The 20,622-nt window shown below is 45.4% G+C and overlaps 2 protein-coding genes across 2 annotated transcripts in view; both read right to left on the reverse strand.

Moving 5' to 3' along the window:
- Window positions 1–133: 133 nt before the first annotated feature.
- spry1 (sprouty homolog 1, antagonist of FGF signaling (Drosophila)) lies at window positions 134–4,562 on the reverse strand. Its single transcript, XM_029512460.1, has 2 exons — window positions 3,871–4,562; window positions 134–2,236 (listed from the first exon to the last, which is right to left on the reverse strand). Exon 2 carries the CDS (start codon window positions 2,179–2,181, stop codon window positions 1,093–1,095), a length of 1,089 nt encoding a protein of 362 aa, XP_029368320.1. The 5' UTR covers window positions 2,182–2,236; window positions 3,871–4,562; the 3' UTR covers window positions 134–1,092.
- A 2,369-nt stretch (window positions 4,563–6,931) lies between these two features.
- afg2a (AAA ATPase AFG2A) overlaps window positions 6,932–20,622 on the reverse strand; it is a 95,716-nt gene continuing 82,025 nt past the window's right edge. The window contains exon 17 of the mRNA XM_029512296.1: window positions 6,932–7,242. Coding sequence (XP_029368156.1) covers window positions 7,063–7,242 — 180 coding nt within the window. The 3' untranslated portion in view covers window positions 6,932–7,062. The remainder of the gene's footprint in view (window positions 7,243–20,622) is intronic.

Raw genomic sequence — 20,622 nt, forward strand, 5'->3', positions numbered from 1 at the left:
AATAGTGAATTGCTGTTCACCATGGAAGCCAAAACTTAAGACAACAAGACCTGCAGTCACGCCTCTCACTCTTCAAACCGGTACACCGTTCGACAGCAGCTCAATCAAGACACCAGGCAGAGCTATTTTTTCATTAATTAATATATTTTTCTGCATTAAAGTTAACATAGTTTCCTTTTGTGCCACCCTTTAATTTTTCAGTAAGTATTTGATATTTTGTTATATTCAGACATGAGTAAATTTAAGACTGTCTCTTGCAATAAATATCATAAAATAATAGAGCTTCACATAATAAATATTTTTTACAACAAAAAAAAAAAAAAAAAAAAGTTTTAACAGACTTTTCTTTTAAAAAATAGCCAGAATTCCTCTTATGGATTTTGAGCATACAATTTACACAAAATAAAGAAAACAAACAAACAAAAAAAAAAAACCCAACAAAACAAAACATGGGAGAATGCCACAGAATGTGTAAGAAGAGTTCAGATGGGTGGAAGGAGAGAAACAAATCTGAGCGGGAGAAAAAAATACTATGAGATGGATGTGCTTTCGTTAATGCAACGTGAGCAGAGGAACCACGTTTTGATGTGGCAACAAACCAACAGTCCAAAACATACCTGCTTGCTATGACCAGGTAACAGCTACATAACTGCCCTACAGATCGTCCTTCACAGATTTGGTGAGAGGCAGCTTCACACTGATCCAGAGGAAGCTGCCTGCCTAAAAACGGAAGTAAAACTTTTGTTTTCTCATATATATCTATATAGATATATATACAGAAATAGTGTTAATGAGAAGCTGAGGATAGACATAGAAACAGTTAAGGCAAACACTGGTCTGTAAAAACATGGTCCTGATCCAGAGAAAACAAAATGAAATCAAATAAAAAAAAATCAAAATAATTGAGTGGTTTTCAGTACTCCTTTCCTTAGCTTCTCAGGGTTCCGCAGTGAGGAGGGGAGGCGGGGTTGGGAGGTGCTTAGAGAATGTTTGATAAACATTAATTTGTGACTATCATCGTTATCATTGTCATCATAAGATCCACATCAAGAGTCTCCCGCGCACACGCAAATCACAAACACTCAAGGGCGATCAGGAAGGTTTTTCCTGGGTCTGTTGGTCCCAGCTCTCCAGTTTGCAATAGACAGTGTTGGAGTTCTTGCAGCGACAGCCGGGCCTGTTGACCCGGTCGTAGCAGCTCTGGCATGCCTTCAGACACCCCTTGACGGGCGGGTAGCATAGCAGACAGGGGAAGAGTACCGACATTAATCCCATGCACAGGAACCGAGAGCAGCAGTGGGAACGTGACAGCGAGCAGGGGTGGTCAGCGCACGAGTCCCCTTCGTCGTCGTTGGAGCAGTGGTAGAAGATGCCCTTGACCAGGCACATGCACGTGCCGTGCTCCAGCGCGCTCTCAGCTGAGCACAGACACTGGCCGTTACACGCCAGACACGAAGGCAGGCTCCGAGGAGCCGTGCAGTCACTGCACTTGCACTTCCCGCACCGCTCGCAGATGAATTGGTGCCCGGCAGCAGCCACCACCCCGCTGCCGCTGCCAGAAAAGTCTGATTTCCCTTTGCCCTGGGGCTTGAGTGGGGCCTCCAGTGGAGGCTGTTGGAAGTGAGGCCCCTGCTGGGACTGTAGAAGGGCCTTGGGCTTGGGCTGAGTCCGTACGGGCCGCTCTGCTCGGTGGTGGTGCTGCAAGTTCACGCCAGGCCTAGTGGGGGGAGAGCGTGCCAAGAGTCCCTGCTCAGAGGAGGCACTGCTGTTGCTCCCTGAGCTGGCAGCACTTCCTGTGCTCGTGGAGCGACTGAGCCCCGGTGCCCGGGACCCGCCATACTGCTGTCCCCCAGCCACAACCACCACGCCGCCCCCGACGTGATGATGGTGGCCCGATGGCCGGTGCTCATAATTGTTGTTCACATTGACGAGGATGACCTCGTGAGTCCTCTCCTGCTTGTCCTGGGGTCTGGGGGGCATGCGGGGCGCAGGGGGCCTCCGCACCACCGAGGGTCCCTCGGTGTACTCGTTGTTGGAGCGGATGGCCTTGATTTGGTCCAGGGAGAGAATGGCGGCATGCTGGAGCTCCCGCTCGTAATCCGACCTCTGCCGGCTCTCCAGGGAAGGCTGCTGGATCACCACTAATGAACCGCCGGGGCCATGTTGACTTTGGAGCTCCATCTGGGGGGATCACCACTTCCGACATTCACCGTAGACTTGGCATGCATCGGAAAACCTGCCAGAGGGGACGGAGGAGGGGGGGGCAGAGAGGGACAAAGAAGAGGCAGGCAGGGAGGGAACATCATCAGATTGAGCCAAAACATGGAATAACTGGCAAACACATACTGTCCTGTTGGAACAAGGGGAGGGGGACGCTTGACTCCCCAGTCAATTCCATTTCAAACCCAGTGAAAACCAAACAGTGTCTCACAAGCATCACTATTCCTGCATAACAACACACTGAGCCTTCTCCAGAGACAACAATACCAAGTTTCAAGGTGGATTAATATTTCAAGTGAAATAAGCCATCTAATACCTGAGGTGTGTTTAAACCTAATCCAGGCTGCCTGTTTTCATCCTGTCAACATGACAATATGTCACTTTTGATCCGGTTAAGTGAGGCAACCCGGGAAAAAGTTGACTATTAACAAGCCTTTTTGTACCTTCCTCCCCAATACGCACACATCTAAACTTCAGTGGGCCCTACAAATACTTCCCCTCCTCATTTACATTTGTATGACTAGTTAACATTTAAATGCACCGCGGCGACGAAATGAGGACACGATCCAAGGGGACTAAATGAGCTGCCTCACTTAGTATTCTATTACTACACCAAAAAGGATTTCAGGGAAATGGGGACAAAAGTAGAGAGTGAGAGGAAGGAAAGAAAAAAAAAAAAAAAAAAAAAAAAAACACCCTAAGGTCAGAGCAAGTTCCGACAAAATACAGACTTCTTGAACACCCGAAGGGCGCACAGCTCGGATCAAAACTTCACCTTCACGCTGCAGCAAGACGCAGTTATTTATTATTGATTAAAGTTTGGAGTCAGACAATCGGCCCAGTAATGGTCTGTGCTTTCTATGCCACAAACATCGTGGGGAATTTGAGTTTGAGCCTTCGGGGATGTTATGAAGCAACCTCGAGCTGCACGAAGCCAAAAAAAAAAAAAACCTCTACAAGTCTGCATAAACACAAAAAGCCCCGGAAAACAGACAGGTTAAAAAAAACAAACAAGCCCCAAAACATCACATCCGGTTTTGATGGGGGGTTTTTTGTGCATTTCAAAATAATTTTCTTACAAAAAAAAAACAAAACTGTCCGAGCGTCAAAGGGCGCACCAGAAATAGGATTATCCGCACGGAGCGCGTTGAAGAAGGATTTAGTGCGCAGCCATGAAAGCAGGATCTGTTTATATAAAAAGGAAATAAACAACAACAACAACAACAACAACACCCCCCCCCCCCCCACACACACACACACACACACAGCCGGATCACAGGACGCATCTGAACAGACAGCGAAAAACTTATGAATGAAAACAACCGCGGTGGGGGGAGGGGTGTTTGTTACAGAAGGACTCCGGCATGGACAGCCTGTCTATCAACCTCCACCGATTTCATTTCGTTTTACTGCGTTTAACATGAACACCAACAACTAAAAATCACCCCCCTCCCCCTGCAGTCTTTCCACGTGCCAAACGCGCACGAAGCGCCGCAAGTTTGTTTTTTTTTTTTTTATTTTGTTTGTTTTAAAGAAACGTTTTATTTGGCGACAGCTCGCTTTTCCGGCGTCAAACGAGCCCATTTAAAAAAAAAAAGAAAAAGAAAACAACAACAAAACAAATGTGAAGCAGTGGAGAAAGGTGTTTACCTATATGCAACCATCCATAACGTCGAATCCATCCACCAGATACTCTACCGAGAGTCCACCGGGGGAGGAAACGGGAATGTCCACACGGAGGCTGTGAGGTCTGATGCGTAACATTCACAGCCGGTTAATCCAAGTGCGAGTGTATCCCTTTGAGTAATTCCCTTTTTCTTTCTCTTGGTTGGTTTCAAGAAAAGTTCAGCCTGGGTTTAGTCGTGCATTGGTCCGGGAGGAGATGGGGAGAGGAGGTGGTGGTGGTGGTGGAGGAGGAGGAGGAGGAGGAAGGGGAAGGGGGGGGTAAAACACAGTAAATCCACGGTGGAGCTGTGATGGAAGGAAGGAGGGAGGAGAGGAGAGGAAGCCCGGAGAGCTGCTGCGCACTTGGGGAGGCCGATCTTGAGACGAGGCTTGTGGAAGTCCCGTATGGATGATTGTGGGAAAAAAAACCAAAAAAAAAAAAAACGAAACAGCACCAAAGAATAATAAAATCAAATAAAACAAACCCCAAATAAAACCAAAATTTCAGCTTATATCCAAAAGAGTTCCTCCTCTTCGCGCTTCTTCTTCTTCTTCTTGCAGAGAGCTGACTTCTGAGTTCTGGCTCTTGCTTTATTGTTGCGGGGAGGAGGGGGGGGACGAGTGAGGCGGCGGGGTTGGTGGTGGTGGGGGTGGTGGTGGTGGTGGTGGTGGGGGGGGGGGGACAAATCTGCGCTCTTGTGCAGCCTGGAGCTCCCGAAAAAAAAAAAAAAAGAAGAAGAAGCGCGTCGTCGGGTCTCAGGCGGCGGTGCGCTCTCTCCAGCCTGCTCAGCACTGAATGAATGAGAAGTCGGGGCTCAGTGTTTGCTCGACAAGCCGACTCCCATTGGCCATTCACTCCACTGAAAAAGGATACATCGCATCCGCTCCTGATTCATTGGGCAGATGTAGAAGGCCGGGCAATAGAGTTGTGTGCACTAGTTAAGGTGGAACTGGCTTTTTAATGTCGATGGCGCGATGAGGGGGCTCAGGAATAGGAGGAGGAGGAGGGGGGGGGGGGGGACTACTAGTTTCCGTTGCTGTGGGTTATGAATAATGTTTTAACATGACTAAAAGTTACCTCATGTAATAAACGCACCATTTGGGTGATTTATAATCACTTTGCTTTCTTAAAAAAAAAAAAAAACTGGTGAAGACCACACATAAAAGGAAATATTTTTCATTTTTTAACTTTTTTTTTTTTGTTGTTGCCCCATTTATGAAATTCACACCACAATGCCATATAAAATAAGATAATATGGAAAATGAATTTGTACTTGAATATAACAGCCCTCAGATTTTCTGGATCAGGACCTTCGTTAATGATCTCTGTCTTAATTTAGACTGGAGTGTAAAAACACACTCTGGAACACATTGTCTGCACAGACAACTGTGATTTCAGACAATTCAGGGAAGAAACATCAACAGGATGCTGCCGCCCCCCCCTCGACACACACACACACACACACACACACACACAACCCCTCTCCACCCGGAATGTTCCCATTACGCATGTACGCATGTCAGAAGAGGAAATCAAATGTGTGGAGATGAGTCTGCAGCTTCCATAACACTCTGATACTTTCCCATCACTTGATGAGTTTCAGAGGGGAGAATTTTTTTTTTTTTTTTTTTTTTGGGGGGGGGGGGGTTATTTGGTGGAAGTGGGTTAGGATTCGTTCCAGACCACCTTAAGAAAAAACGCAGCCCTGCAGCCAGAGGAGGGGTGTGTGTGTGTGTGTGTGTGTGTGTGTGTGTGTGGGGGGGGGGGGGGGTTTGGAGGGGGAAGACTGCCCCCCTCCCTCTCTCCCTCCCACACTCACTCCTGCCCCCCCCCTCCCTGTTCCTGACTGTCTGGTTTGATTGGTGTCGCGGATGCGCTACATCCGGATCCATGAGAAAAGAAGTTCAATACAAAGTCAATTTATCCCATTCAAATGGAAAAATCAATAGATGAATGACCCTCGGTGCCATTTCGGGTCAGCAAATACTCCAGAAAAGAAGAAGAAGTCGGCGGAGCAGTAAGGACTCCAGCCCTTTTCTTTCTTTTTCTTTTTTTTTTTTTTTTTTGTTGAGGCTGGATGTTAAAGCTCAGCCTCTCTCTCGGTGATAAAGCCAGTGCTGGTAGACCGACAGATGGCCGCCTGGATCCCGGCTCTTAGTGGTCGGAAGTGCGGACGGAAATCTCACGATTACAGCAATTAGCTGATTTTCCATGGATGGATGTGATGAATATTCCAGCCGCGGCTGTTTTTCTCCCCGTGGATACAGAGCAGTCCCCCAAACTCGGTGTTGGTGGTGGTGGTGGGGGGGGTTAAGGTCCAAGCTTAAAAAAAAAAACAACCCAATTCTAATATTTAATTCCATCGAAACATAAAATTCTGATTAAAGGGTTCACCATCAGAACTTTTTAAAGACTGTAATCTGCTCAGACGTGGTCCTGAAGTCTAATCCTTCTCTCTCAGAACATCTCACATGGAGCCAAAACTTATTGGAACTCACTGAAATCAGGCATTAAAGGTCTGATTGTGTTTGGATGTGCAGGTGAAACCAGCCGGCTTGACTTTTGCAAAAAGGTGAAAAAGCTACAAATGAGGAAAGATGGTTGTGACTAAAATGTGTCTTTGTGTAAATCAGAGATCGTCTAAATGTCTTCAGCTCAGTCATGACTTTCCTTTCCTGTGGAAAAAGGCAAAGCAAACACACACAGCAAATACATAAATAATGCATTTAATACATTATCAAAATATCATACTGTCGAACACAACACTTGAAGTTGTTTTTTCAAATCCCCCCCAAAAAATAAAAATCTAAACAGAAGAACATTTTCCTTCCGAGCCGTCGAGTATTTTGTAACTTTGAAGTTTCAATAACGGCCAAGATTTGAAGAAAGCATTTTTTGGGGAAACTTAAATTCTTCTATCTGACAGGGCAGCCTGTGGACTCCAAACCACATTTTACCACATTTGTTTTCTCACAGCTATAAAATAAAAACCTCAACAATCGTTGCACAACTTGGCACAGCAGCCACAGAAGAGAAATTCTTCCCTTTTTTTTTTAGCCAAAGTCAGCATCCCTTTAGCTGGATGTTGTGTTTCTTAGCGTGTCAGTAACCTCTCTGAGGGACTGAGGCAGTTGGAAAACCTTTACTTTTATAAAGCTGGGTCTCCAGCAGCGTGGTCAGAAGAAGCGCAGGCCGCTGCACTGCTGCTGATAGCTGATATACGACTGGATGAGAGAGTCGGGGATTCGGGGCTTCACAGCGTTCAGGGCGCTTTCAAAGTGTCTGGCCTCGACGTGTTGAGCTTTGATGTCCTCTTGTAGGGCCAGCAGGGCGGCCTCTCTGCATACTGCCGTTATCTGGGACAGGAAACAGACACAGATACTTAGCTGTCAGGCAGAGCGCCCCATCCACCGAGCACAACCGACGGGCCACGTGAGCAGCCGCGGTCAGGGGCCGATGGACGGTCGCGATAGACCACCGAGGGGCCGATGTGTTACGGCAATAGAGCGCTGCTTTGTTTATCTGAGGAAAAATACCTTTCTCTTATAAACATCCAATGACACGCAAGGCGTGGAGACAAACAGACACCAACGACACACAGAAGTAATATCTTCAACCGCTGCTATCTCTTTCAATCATCTAAATGACTGACGCGATACGTGTAAATATTCAAACGATAAAAACCATCAGGTGTATAAGTAAAGTGATTTAGAGAACAGACATGCAGTTCAGTTAGTCATACAATAAAAATGTAAAAATCTGTACCTGGCAGGTTTTAAACTGAGCTACACCCAGTGTTTGGATTTATAGTGCCGGCCTCCGCCAGCAGTCTGCTATATAACAATATGTAGGTAGAAGAAGCGTAGTTCTCTGGCTCTGCCTTGAAAGATCGGACTAATAGGATTATTTCTGCCTCCAGAGCAGCTCTTTTAATGAGAAATGTCTGTTTGACCAACATTTCTGATCCACCATGTCTGAAGTGTAAATACATGAGTACTTTACTGCAGGACTGATGGAATTACGCAGCGGCTGACATGGAGGAGTGCTGCAGGTGACCTTTTGGGAGAGATTCTGTGCACGCCACAGGAGTGACTCACTTCCGAGTCGGTGGTGATGGCTGATGAAGGCCAGGCGCCTTTCCCAGCGCTGCTGCCCTCCTCCCGTTTCGGACGAGGCGCAGCTTTGTTCTGAGCCAGGCCAGCTTACAAAACTCCCTCCAACAATAGCCTCGCAGGAAACTATTGGCCTGTACAATCACTGATAACGTCTACTGGGAGGTCAGTGGGACATGCAGTCATGTGATGCAGCAGAGCTTGTGGAATATTGCGCAGTGAAAGCACGCATGCAGAGCAATGTGGGTCCAAGGTAATTGTTCATTGGCCCGAAGCGCTGATGGTCGCCGCCCCTCCCTCTGCAGCTGCACTGGGTGGCAACGCCGTGTGACATTCAAGCTGACATTAAAATGTTCACAGCAGAACAGTTTACAACTATCAGGCATGTTAGACTATTTAAACCGGATCTGAGGTTAATCAATGAAAAAAAGGTTTCCCGGTCTCAAAGCTGTAATTATCCAACTTTTATCAGTGTTTTAATTACATCAAGGCTAATTATTTTCAGCTTTTATTAAGCCCAGAGACGCAGATCAGTGGTAGAGCTGCATGCCTTGAATGCAGAGGCACTGGGTTCAGACCGCAGCCACAACGCAAACCAGTGGTAGGCTTGTACTGGTCCCAAGGCCGGATAAAGGAGGAGGGCTGCAACAGGAAGGGCATCCGGTGTAAAAAGCTGTGGTGAAACCAATCATGAAGTCCCAGAGCTGACTTGCTATGTGAGCCGAAAAAAAATGTATTCAGAAAATGATGAACGTCTGTTGAAGAGCTGATAAAGAATCAAAACGTCTCCTAATATTGGAAAATTGGAGGAAGCATAAAATTAATCTTCTTAACGTTAGTCTGCTTGCAACTTAGCTAAGTTTTCCTACATGGTCAGACAATAGCAAAAATGTTTTTGTGATGATGTGAGAAAAATTTGGTGTTTTTAGGGAACGGGACTGTGAAGCTATTTCTGAAAAAATTTAGCTGGCAAGCAAAGGTCAATAACCAAAATGCCGTCTACCATTAGATCTGAAATAGAAAGTAGGTGTTTTGATGGATTTGGATTTCCTGTGTGTGGTGCAGGAGCAGGTAATGAGTTCTTCAACCACAACCACAACAACAACAATGGCAGGGCGAAGCAATGTCAAAGCTTTTCAGTTTCCTTACTGAGGTCAGCTGAAGGTCAGAAAAAGATAAAGAGCGACACGGAAATTAGATTATCAAAAAGATGAAGGTGGAGGTTCATCCATTTCCATGGCTGAAAGCTCAAAGTTCGTGTCTTCACGTTCACACAAAACCACGAACGACATGACATCATCGGCGCACAGACTCAGCGGCGACGGGAAAAGTTAATGCAGAAGTTGTCAACTGTTGAAGCGCACGACAGTCATGGCTCTTTTCAAGGCTGCGCAGTAAAATGAGGGGAGATAGCTGTTTTAATGTGCTCTGGCCTCGGCTAGCATGCACGGCTTGGGACAGGTGCTTTGCAGATGTCAGGATGTGAGGCCTGTGCCCCCCCCCCCATCCTTTTTTTTCTTCTTCTTCTGTTTCAAGCCAGTAAGCAACATGATTCGTGCAGGGTAAACACACGGGCCCGGGATAATTTTGTATGAGGGTTTCCCATCATTCAAGTCGTTTGGGCCTGTCAGTAATAATGATGCAAAACAATGAGGCCATGTATCCTGGTTGCCTGTTTACAAACCGAGTTCGAGGGCGAGCGAGCGAGGAGAGGAATTGGTTTAATAGAGTGAGAGGGATGCCACATGTCGAACAAAGTGATTTAGTGCCTTTTCCGAGCAACATCCGTAAACGGGAACAGACGAACGCCCCGACAATCGGCCCCACCATTTCTTATTTACGCTGAGACCCGACCTCCAGGACGCGCCTCGAATGTCGTGATTTAACGCTTAATAATTATTTGGTTGCTTACTTCCACAACAGACCTAGGGTTTATTTAAAAAAAAAAAAAAAAAAAAAATGTCCGAAGCTGCTCACACACACACACACACACACACACAGGCCCCCGTATTCATGCTGGCTGGGTTTATGGGCCGGTCTGTGAAGGCGATCAACAAGCCAGTGTTTCCCGCTGTGTGTTTGCCCGTACAGGCCTTGAAAAAAAACATAAAGCCACAAAGGCAAACAGGGCCGGGCGAAAGAGCCAGTTTGTTTGTAAACGTGAAGGCATTCCTAAACCAGAGCCAGAAGTCCAGCACAGACCCCCCCCACACCAATATACAGCAGCACCACCTAGATACCCCTCAACGCCCCCTCCCTCCAGAGGAAAAAAAGGAACCTACAACCCCTTAAAGTTGCCCCCCCCCCTCCCCCCCCGTGTTTCTGAGAAGGAAAAAGTGGAGGACGGTGAAAACTGCATTCTGTGTGTGTGTGTGTGTGGGGGGGGGGGGGGGGGGGGGTGCTGAATTGTGGCTACCCAAATAAATTATAGATCTCTCTCTCTCTCTCTCTCTCTCTCTCTCTTTTCAAATTTTATTGCAATGCAGACTTTATTTTTCATTCCCTTCATAAATTATGTCAGCAATCACTTAAATATATGGAGGGGGCCGTGCTGATGCATTGCAGTGGCTGCACTCTGGTGATGTGGGCGAGCTCAGAGTTCCTGGCGGTGGCACGTAGCCAGTCGTAAAGGCAAAGCAAACGAGAGAAGAGGAAAAGAAAAAGGCAGCAATCATCAAGAACCTTTCAGTTTAAAGACGGGCTGAAACTTGCTGACTCAAGATGACCCAAAAGTCGGGCCTGATACTGAGTCAAAGACGGAGATTTTTGATGATGCAGCAAAAGACTGTACAGTGAGCTCTTCCAGTGCAGCTGGTTCAGGTTAAACAGTAAAAGCCTGTGACAAACAGTGCAGTCACTGCATCAGGGCTTTTTTCAGATGATGATACCGACCCCAAATTGTAAACACTTGTTGGTCCACACGGTTCCCAGTATGCGAAATGAAACCTGAATCATGCTGAGTCCAACTAATATTCAGTCCACTGATGTGTTTAATATCAGAATAGATTAATCAGCTCAGATCACGTGCTGGATCGGGCTGGAAACAAACCACAGACCGTCTGATTAATGGACAGCTCACTCTACCTCCAGCCAACATAATCACCATAATGTGTTTTTATTTTTTTTTATTTAGATGAGATGAATCAAACTGACTGTGCGGTTCGTGGAAAAATTACAGATTGTTGCTTTTTTTGAGCGCCACTCATCATTTCTGGTGCATCATAAAACAAAAACAAAAAAAACAAACAAAAACCCAAAAGCCTTCACCTCACAATTTTTTTTTACTGGTAGCTACTGAAATCCTCCAACGGGGAGGCAAAAAAGTTAATAACTTGCTGAAATGCACATCAAGAATAATATTTAAAGTGGCAACGGCCACACAAAGCAAGAAACAGAGAAAGAAGCAAGGTGCATGATGACCATAAGGTTGTACTGATATGTGCATACAAAAAGAAGGAAGGTGTGAAACCGTAGAATGTGGAAAAAAGCAGCAGTGCAGGAAAAGAAGTCCAACAGCGTATGTAAAGTTTAACATTCATTACATTTCCTCACGTCTCGCTAAAAGCCTCCTCGTATACTCCACCACCACTAGCAGAATTGTTGGGAATCCCTGTGTCAGTCATTCCACCTTAATAAAATGTCAGCGGAGCCTCTTAAACCGCAAGAGCTTTTAAATGGGTCGCTGGAAAAGTGATAGGTGCTCCATCGGAGCGCCCACCACATCCTTGTTTCCACATATTCCTCTAATGACAAGTTTCCCCTGGTGGTTCTCAACCGCCCCGCCTGAAAACCAAGCATGGGCTTACAAACACATGCACGCGGATGTATGCAAGTCCTGATGAAAAAAGTTAACGTCCAGAACATCCAACTACGACGACGATGCTGCCGGCACATTCGCCTGATTTACTTCTCCAAAAAGAGCGGTGAAGACTGTTTGAGGTCAACACGGAGCACCAGAGGAGGAAGAACGCAGCCCTGAGGACACGGCAGGTGTAAACATCGACAGCAGACCTGGATCCAGGTTCAACTCAACAACCCGGAGGCAGTTTTATTCAGTTTATTCCACAGCTGTTTATTCCATTCCACAGTTTATTCCAGATTTGAAGCGTGAGTGAAAATTTATTTATCTCTAGTGCAGCCATTGGTTATTGCTGTTACTTATGCGACTTCCTCAAAGAAATCACAAATTGATTAGAAGGTGGTACCGAGCTTCCTGTTGGTATCTGATCTACTGTAACTTCACTCTGAACTCTCGTATTGTGACAGAGGAAGTCAGCGGAAGGCTTCTTAAACGGGTTCTGACACGAGGACGGGCACGTGCAGAGCTCAGGGCTGCAGTTCCTCGCTCGCCTCCTGAGGTCACAGTAATTAGGGCGCCACAACATGAAACTCTGGACACAACAGTGGCCTTTATGCTCCATCGGTCACCGCACTGCACTTCCCCTCTGCAGCCACAGCTACATATCATACCGTTTCAGTGCACACAGCTACATCGTGTAGGGTATACGGTGTCTAGAGTATTTTGGAGTGATATACTGCAGCACGTCCAACGATTTATATGAGGTACTGTTGTCCTTGTAAGATAAGACAACACGAAGCTTTAATGACCTCAGAGAAGAAATCTGGCCGTTACGGCAGTGAAATGGTAACAAGATAGAGCAAAGAATAACAGAGTGTACATAAGAACATAGCAAAGTGTGGCCTGCATAAACACACCTGACACATTTAGTACCAGAACATGGCAAGCAAAACACATGAGTGGAATAAAAAGTCACATGTATTAACATTTAGATGGAGACACAAAAATAGTGATGTTAATAAACACAAGCACCGCCGTCATGAAAGTGAATACTAGACCGAGATGTACACAGCCTGAGAATTACAGGATAAATAAGGTACAAATAGCACGTAGAGCATGAACAGACGCTGATGGACATGTCTCCTGCATGCATGCAGCTGAAAAGCTGCATTTTTAGAGTTTTGTTCCCAATCGGCATTTCGTGGGAGAAGGCGAGAAAAAGGGCGTGTGCCGTGAGACAACCTGTTCACGGCGACGAAAATAAACCCTTCTGATGAGATGGAGTGGGTGAAAAAAATAAAAATAAAATGCTGGCAGCGCATACCAACGTTCTCAGGTCAAATCTGTCTGGTGTACTTTTTGCTTCCTACTTCAACAAAGGCGCTCAGTGAGTGTATCAGACGGCCTTAATGAAGGGCTTGTTAGCTGAGCTACCGGCAGCAGATCCTCTAGACCCGGAGTGTGTGTTTACTATCAATCCGCCCTTGTGTCTACAGTGGGCTGCATCCAGTCCTCCCCCACACACAAACGGCCACATTTACAGGAGCGAGGCCAAAACCCACTCCCCCCTGTCCTTCCCTCCCACAAAACCTCTCTTCCATCAATCCACAAGCCCTGCACACACTTTACAGCACGCGCACACACACACACTGCACTTGCTCGGGCACACACGTGACAAATATACCAAAAAAGTCCACAACTAACACACACACACACAGGGACGTGGTGCACATGACAACGACATGCATGTTTGTCTGATGGAGCTACTTGTGAGTTTTCTCTGCCAACAAATGTGGTCTCCTGCTGGGAGCGGCTGATTGTCGCTCGACGGGAGATGCAGTTGTCTTCTTCATGCACGAGGTCGTGTTGCGGACTCAGCAGCGCTGCGCGTTCAGGGCAGATTTAGCATTGCAAGTGAGTCGGATCGGGCAGAAGAGAAGAGGGAACATAGACAGGAGTTGACCTTTCCTCTGCAGACAGCTCTTTGGGAGTTAAGAAATGAAATTTGATACTGAAGTCACAATGTTTCCACAAGTCTGGTATGAAAACAGCCACTGATCCTAAAGACTGCGATGTAGCAATCCATTAAAATAATTCCCTTTAACTCATAACTAAGCATCAAAAGTCACAGCTACTGCAGCATTCACTCATGCATGATGGCTTATAACAATATTAACTGGTTGTTAAAAAAAGCTGCGGAAAAGTTCGATCAATGAACCAAATAACCGAGTCAGGTTAAACTTGATAGTTACGACTGTACACAATCTCACAACACGCAGTCATTTGACATCTAATTTCTGAGAGGTGCTTTTGTACAAATGGAAGAACATTAATCCCCCCCCACCCACCCACCCACCCACCATAACTCCTCCACGGGATGAGGAAAAAGAACTGAAAAAAAGAAAACAAAGAAGAAGAATCCACGCTGCATCCAACTTTCAAAGAGGAAATTAAATAATATATAAATCAAACGACGTCGGGGGGGGACGTCTCCACCAGAAATAAAATGTTTCATCCTCCAAAAAGGCAAAGAGGAAGTGTCTGCAGTGACATGGCTGTGCCAAGAGAAACAAGGCCTGACCACAGCTCCATGTGAAACCTATTTAAGATTACAAGGCAAGAGAGAGAGAGGGAGGGAGGGAGGGACGGGGGGTTAAGTGAAGGAGGTGAGGTTAAGCATGGAGGGAGGAGAGTCACATGGGGAGAAAGGGGGAGAACGGAAATATGGCACATGATCATAAATAGAGTGGAGCGTGTGCAGAGGAATTTAGATTCCATAGAAAACTCGGATGATGAAAGTGCGATCGCGTGGGTTTCTCCTCTGCATATGCTACAGCTGAGACAACAAAGGCTCGGGGAGATTTTACACACCATCGCTCCGGCACTCTCAAGCGTTTGTGCGCGGCGACAGAAACACATTCCCAATCATCGCTGATTGACTATTTTCCTGATGAATTAATCATCTGACTAATTGTCGGTTGAGCTGTTTCGTTTGAGCAACAGTCTCGAATCCAAAGAAGTTCAATTTATCATCTAAGAAGTCAGAAAAAGCATCAAATCCTCACATTCGAGAGACTTCATTATTTTGAATTCATTTTCTGCCATGAGACGGAGGGACAAGCGTGATTTGTGAGAAGGGCGTTGCTGCTGGCACTACTTACACGATGAGATGGAGAATTTTCATATATCTGTGTAGAAGTTGTTATTCATCTTTAACCCTGATTGCGTTAAACTGTAAATAAAAATAGTTGTAGCTGAAAAGTGAGGTTGATGGGCCCTCCATGTTTAGTAAATAAGAAGTTGTGTATTCTGTAGTTGAATTTATTTCAAACTGATGTTTATGGAGGGTCGGGATTTTTTTTAGCTTTTTTTCTCGATTAGTTTTTTAGCGCAGATTACTTAAAGAGTTTTATTTTATTTTTTTACATTTTTTTTTACAAACTTTTCAAATTTTGCACAAAATCTGGTTCTTTGGCCAATTAGGTTGATGACAGATAACAGGCATGAAACGAGAAGATGTTCGTGTTCAGGAAGCACGTTCTTTTACCAACGATCTGATCCGTGACCTGTGAAGCTTGCAGGTTGCTCTGCAGAGTCAAATGTCGAGACGCTGGAGGCTCAGTGTGAGACATGTTTTCTAGCCACACAGGAAATCGTTTGTCATAAAAGTGCAGGATGCGCCAAAGTCGCAATGACTCACAGCTAGTGTGTAATCGAAGTCAAATAAGTAAAGGGTGATTGTCAGGATGGAAACCTCCCACAAAAACGACCTAATAACTTCCACGCCATGTGATTAAGCATTGCCGTCTCAGGCCCCTACCCACCACATGCTTTGGAAAGACCTGTGTGGGATAGCACCTGTGTTGGGGCTACACAGTGTTAAGATTGTCTGTGTGTGTCTGTGTGTGTGTGTGCTGGGGAGTATAGCTGGGCCTTGCCTTTAAGGGCATATTTGTTCTCGCCCCTTAATCAGACGAATGAAAGCTCCACATTCTCTCTGGACTTGGGAAGGCAGGGATGGCATATTTACCAAACACACCCACACTGAAGTGACCTGGAGACTCAGTATGCATGTGTGTGTGTGTCTCGGTGTATAAGTGATGTGTGTGTGCGTGTTTGGTAATGTCAAGGTAGGTAAAAACGCCACCTGTGTGATGTGCTCCACTGAAATGTTCCTTTCCTCCAGCTTTCATAATAAACACAGTCCCAGCGTACACGCAGCCAACGTTCACGTGTGAGACGCAAGTGCAAACAACACAAACACACAACGCAGAAGAACCTCTCTGATTCTGCGCCGTGAGAGTTCATGTTCACGCGACTCTGCTCTATTTGCAAAACTTCAAATGAGATCAAATCAAATTTATTTATACAGGACCAAGTCATAACCGAGCTACATCGAAGCACTTAGAGATACAGAGCAGGTCCAGACCAAACTGTTTATGAAGTGTTTAAAGCGACCCACCAAACTACTTATTAAAAAGTTATCTTTGTACAAACCTCCCTCTGCACGGTTTTTACTCAGACCTGATCCCAAACTGAGCACCAACTCCAGATACATCAGACGTGATCGAGCGGTACTCCTTCAAGTCGAAACACCAGAACAAAGACGACGTGCCTGCTGCAGAGAATTGTCTTCTTTTTTTAATCCAACTTTTCTGAGCATTTTCAGTCCATACAAACAAAAATGTTTGCGTTTTTTGGAGGTTTCATCTTGAGGAGGTGACTCAACCGTCTTATTCCAAAATCATTCATTCATCTACGGCTTTTTTTCCCGGATTCTTTGCGGCCCAACTTAATCCGTGGCCCGGCATCTTCGTGAGTTCCGCTTTTTTTTTTTTTTTTACATGTAAAAACTACCTAACATAACTATGGAACAGCCAAATAAGCAAACATTAGCCATCCTAACAGTCCGATCAGAACGTAGCAGCAAAACCTTCACGTTATCTTCAGCACATTTCCGTCTGAATTCAACTCGTGGGACTATAGAAATGACTGAAATCGGCTGAGTATATTTTTTGACTCCGCCATTCTCTAATGAAAAAGTATTTCTTCTCAACCCTCCTTTCTTTCCTTTCCTCTTCTCCCTTCGACCTTTCGGCCTTTCCTTTCTTGCTCCGTTCCTTTCTTTCTTGGCGTTTGCTCTCCACCTTCTGTTTTCTTGCACAGCCAAGGAAAACAGCACAGCTAGTGCGCTCAAGGACTCATATTTCCCAGGATAAATTCAATTTGTGCTCAAAATGTACTCGCACATAAACCACAGCAAAGGCCTTATATATATATATATGTATGTATAAAAGTTAAATTAGGGCAGATTGGAGCCGTCTCCCTCTCTGTGTTCGCTGGCTTTTGCGTGTCACCTCAGCTCGCTGGCTGGAGCGGCGAGGGAAATGATTTCTTTCTTAACCTTTATTTAACCCGCAGTGTCGACAAAGAACAACATATTCACAATGGCGAGAGGCAAAAGTCTCGCCGGAGAGGAAGTGAGGCGAGGTGTTTCGCAGCAACACAGTGTTGTAGAGGTGTGAAAGGCTTTTTTCCCTTGCAGCCTATGTCGAGCTGCTTGATTGTGTTTTCCATGTCGACGATGTGTTTTTCTGAGTGGCAGCTTGACCACTTCTGTGGTCAGCTGCATAGAAAATGAAACACACAAACACACAAGCCTGGGGGGTTAAATCATATTTTTGGAAATTATTTCCAACTTCAGTCCTCATCAGATAACCATTCCTCCGAAGCTGATGTGTTTTGATAACTTCTGAGCTTTCTTTTTTTATACTGTTATATGTGCGTCATACATTGTATAATGTCACTAGTATTCAAACAGTGACTTGTTGTGTTGATGCATCATTTTTTGTGTGCGTCTGTGTCCCTGGTGATAAAAATCTTTGCAACAACAAATACCGGGTCATAAATCAGACAGACGACACACAGAGCCAGAGGAGGAACAGCCACGACCACAACAGGTGTTAAGAGGAAACCATTTGTCTTCCTGTGAGGCTGGTTTTGCTCAGTGTGTGTCTGTGTGTGTGCGTACATGCCATCATACAAAGCCTTATTTGTGATCAGCTTCTTTTTATGCCTTTTAATTGCTGAAAACAAGCTTCTGCAAAAGCGGCGTGCCTGGCCAGGCTTCTATTCAGAAATATGGGGTTTAATAAAACAAACGGTATGAATCCTTACAGAACTGCGAAGATGCACCGCCTCTACACAAACACGATGACAGAGAGCTGCAGAGCTGCTCAGTAATCTAGGAAACGGGGGGGGGGGGGGTGTTAATTAAGTATCGCAGGCAGCACATTGACGTCAAGACAGATTGTTGATCTGCCTGATGTGGACGTCCTGCGTTGGAACAGTCTTGCTGCTGCCAGTGTGAAAAAAAAGAAATGTTAAGAAAACAATTGCACCAGTGAGTTTGAATGGCCGGCAGCCAAGCGTCTCAGACACCTGGGCTCGGACCAAACCACCTCCTGCCCCCCCCCCACCACATGGAGGGAAAAGACAAGACCCACCACAACGGAGGTCGCGGTCAGTCAGAGGCATCTGTGACTGAACGGAGAGACATTCGGATACAGCTAAAACGCTTTAACCCCCCCTCTCCTCCTCCATCTTTGGAGATGGATGTTATGATACTGTGAAATCTGAAGGGGGGGGCACACAGCGGGGTTGGCGCTGCCTGTCAGCAGCCGTCACCTCTGCATGTTCTGCAACTAAACAGCGTCTTCCAGCTCCGTCCGTTCTCCCTTCATGCCGTTTTTTTTCTTCTTCTTCTTCTTCTCCTTTCATTCCTCCTCTTTTTCGTCAACAACTTGTCTGGATCTGCTAAGTGCTCTTTGCTGCGGTGTGTTTTCGCTCAGCGCTTCCTGGAGGTCACCTGTCATTCAAACAGCACAGGGAGGTCCGTAACATCCACTGCCAATGGAGTTCGGTCTACTCAGTGACCGTCATTTTTTCTATTTTATTTTAGTTAGAGATTTATCAGCTGACACAAATGTTTCTCCAACTGTGTGATTAAATATCAGGAATAAATAATAAACAATATGGAAGTGAGACTCATTTTCTTCTCACTTAATTCTCCAAATCTCTCTCGAGCCATTTTATCATGAAGATGTTGATCACATTGAAACACGATTTCTGGGGCCTTGTTGACCATGATGATGGGTTTATTTATTCCTAATCCATCAGTACAGAACACAGACTGTCTATGAGCCTTAAACCTGCACTTTCTCTAATGACCATTCCTGGTCTTAGGAAGAATTCTGTGTGGATTGAAGTCTAAGTGAAAATCGTTTTTTTAGCTCAGTAAATGTTTTCTTGGTGACTTTATTGTCAAAGTCTCTAAATTCACGTCCTCCTCAATACAACACAATGTTAATTTTTTTTAAATAATGGTGCCATTAAAGGGAAATAATCCACAAATTCAGGGTGTGAATTAGAGCTAATGAGGGCAACCAGGATGAAGCAGGTCAGATTCAGACTTAAGCTCCAACATGGTTTCTACAGGTTTCAGTGTCTCACACACAAAAACACAAACCTTTCGGTGCCATGGTGGGCTGCCATTTTCAGCCATAAATGAAACTGCATTTGTCGCAGGAGTCCAAACCTTACAACAATGTCTTTGTTATTTATAGAACTAAAGAAAAGATACAGATTCCAACAGAAGACTATTCTGATCAACGCAGCTGTGAGTTAAGAAGGAAGGGCAGAAGAAATGGGGGCTTTCTGCAGGATTAATATTTTTGGACTTCCTTCCTAGAAACGCCCGTTAATATTGTGTTTAAACTTATTTGAAGACTAAAATAGTATCTGTGTGAGGTTTTGTCCTTTTTAAATATTTTTATACCAACTATGTTAAAAGACCAAGAACCCTTAGGTTGGAATGAAATCAAAAACAAACAAACAAAAAAAGGCTCCTGTATTGAAACTTGAGAGGGCTTCAGCTTTTCAGCAAGGCTACAAAAAAGACCTGGAACCAACTTGATGCTTGTGACAGGCTGCAATAAATCCTCCAGGTCTTGTCCTGTCAGGGCTTGATCACAAATAGAAAAGAGAAAAAAAAAAAGAGAGAGAGAAAGCGGAGCAGCATCGCACCTTCCTTCAGGTGCAAGTTAAGCTCACCTTCGTCTTCGTGACAACACCGCGATTACAGTATCAAGTGTTGCTTCTGTTTGGTGGAGTGATGGCAGAGATGAGGAGGGAGAGCCAGAAGCAATTTTCTGGGCTGAGTGTAAGTTAAAGGAGTGTGAGTGTGTGTGTGTGTGTGTGTGTGTGCACGGTGATGTGTTTAGTGGGAAGGTGAACGTTGGGAAACCAGATGTCACTCTGGGCAGGTAGGAAGACAGGTGATTTTAACAAGTTTCAAACTCTGAACTCACAACAACTGTGTCCTCCTGCATGACTCCTCCACCTCTTCCTCTACGACCCTGCCTCTCTCCTCCTAAACAAGTCTAAAATCCCAAGAATGTAATTAAAGTTGAAGTTTGAGGTGGTCAGAGTGCCAAGACTGAGGAGCAAAGCATGCAGAGTCTCTGGCCAAGTAATCGACTGACAAGTCAGTGCGCACCAACAGCCACAAAATGAGGCAGATGACATAATTATTACCAGCAGATAAACAAAAAAAATCACACAAACTCAAAACGAGCTGAGGAAAAGCTGCACTGGCTTCAACTGGTTCACCAAACATTTCAAAATTCCTATCAGGCCTCACTCATCATCGCACAATCCGATCAGTAAGGGGGGCAAAACAACGCTACAAGTGCAAGGCAAGGAGATATAAGCCAGCTGTTTATGAGGAGGTGAGCCTGCAACAGTCGAGTCGAGCGTCGTCGTTT

This window comes from Echeneis naucrates, chromosome 10 (assembly GCF_900963305.1).
Source record: "Echeneis naucrates chromosome 10, fEcheNa1.1, whole genome shotgun sequence".
NCBI classification, from domain to species: domain Eukaryota; kingdom Metazoa; phylum Chordata; class Actinopteri; order Carangiformes; family Echeneidae; genus Echeneis; species Echeneis naucrates.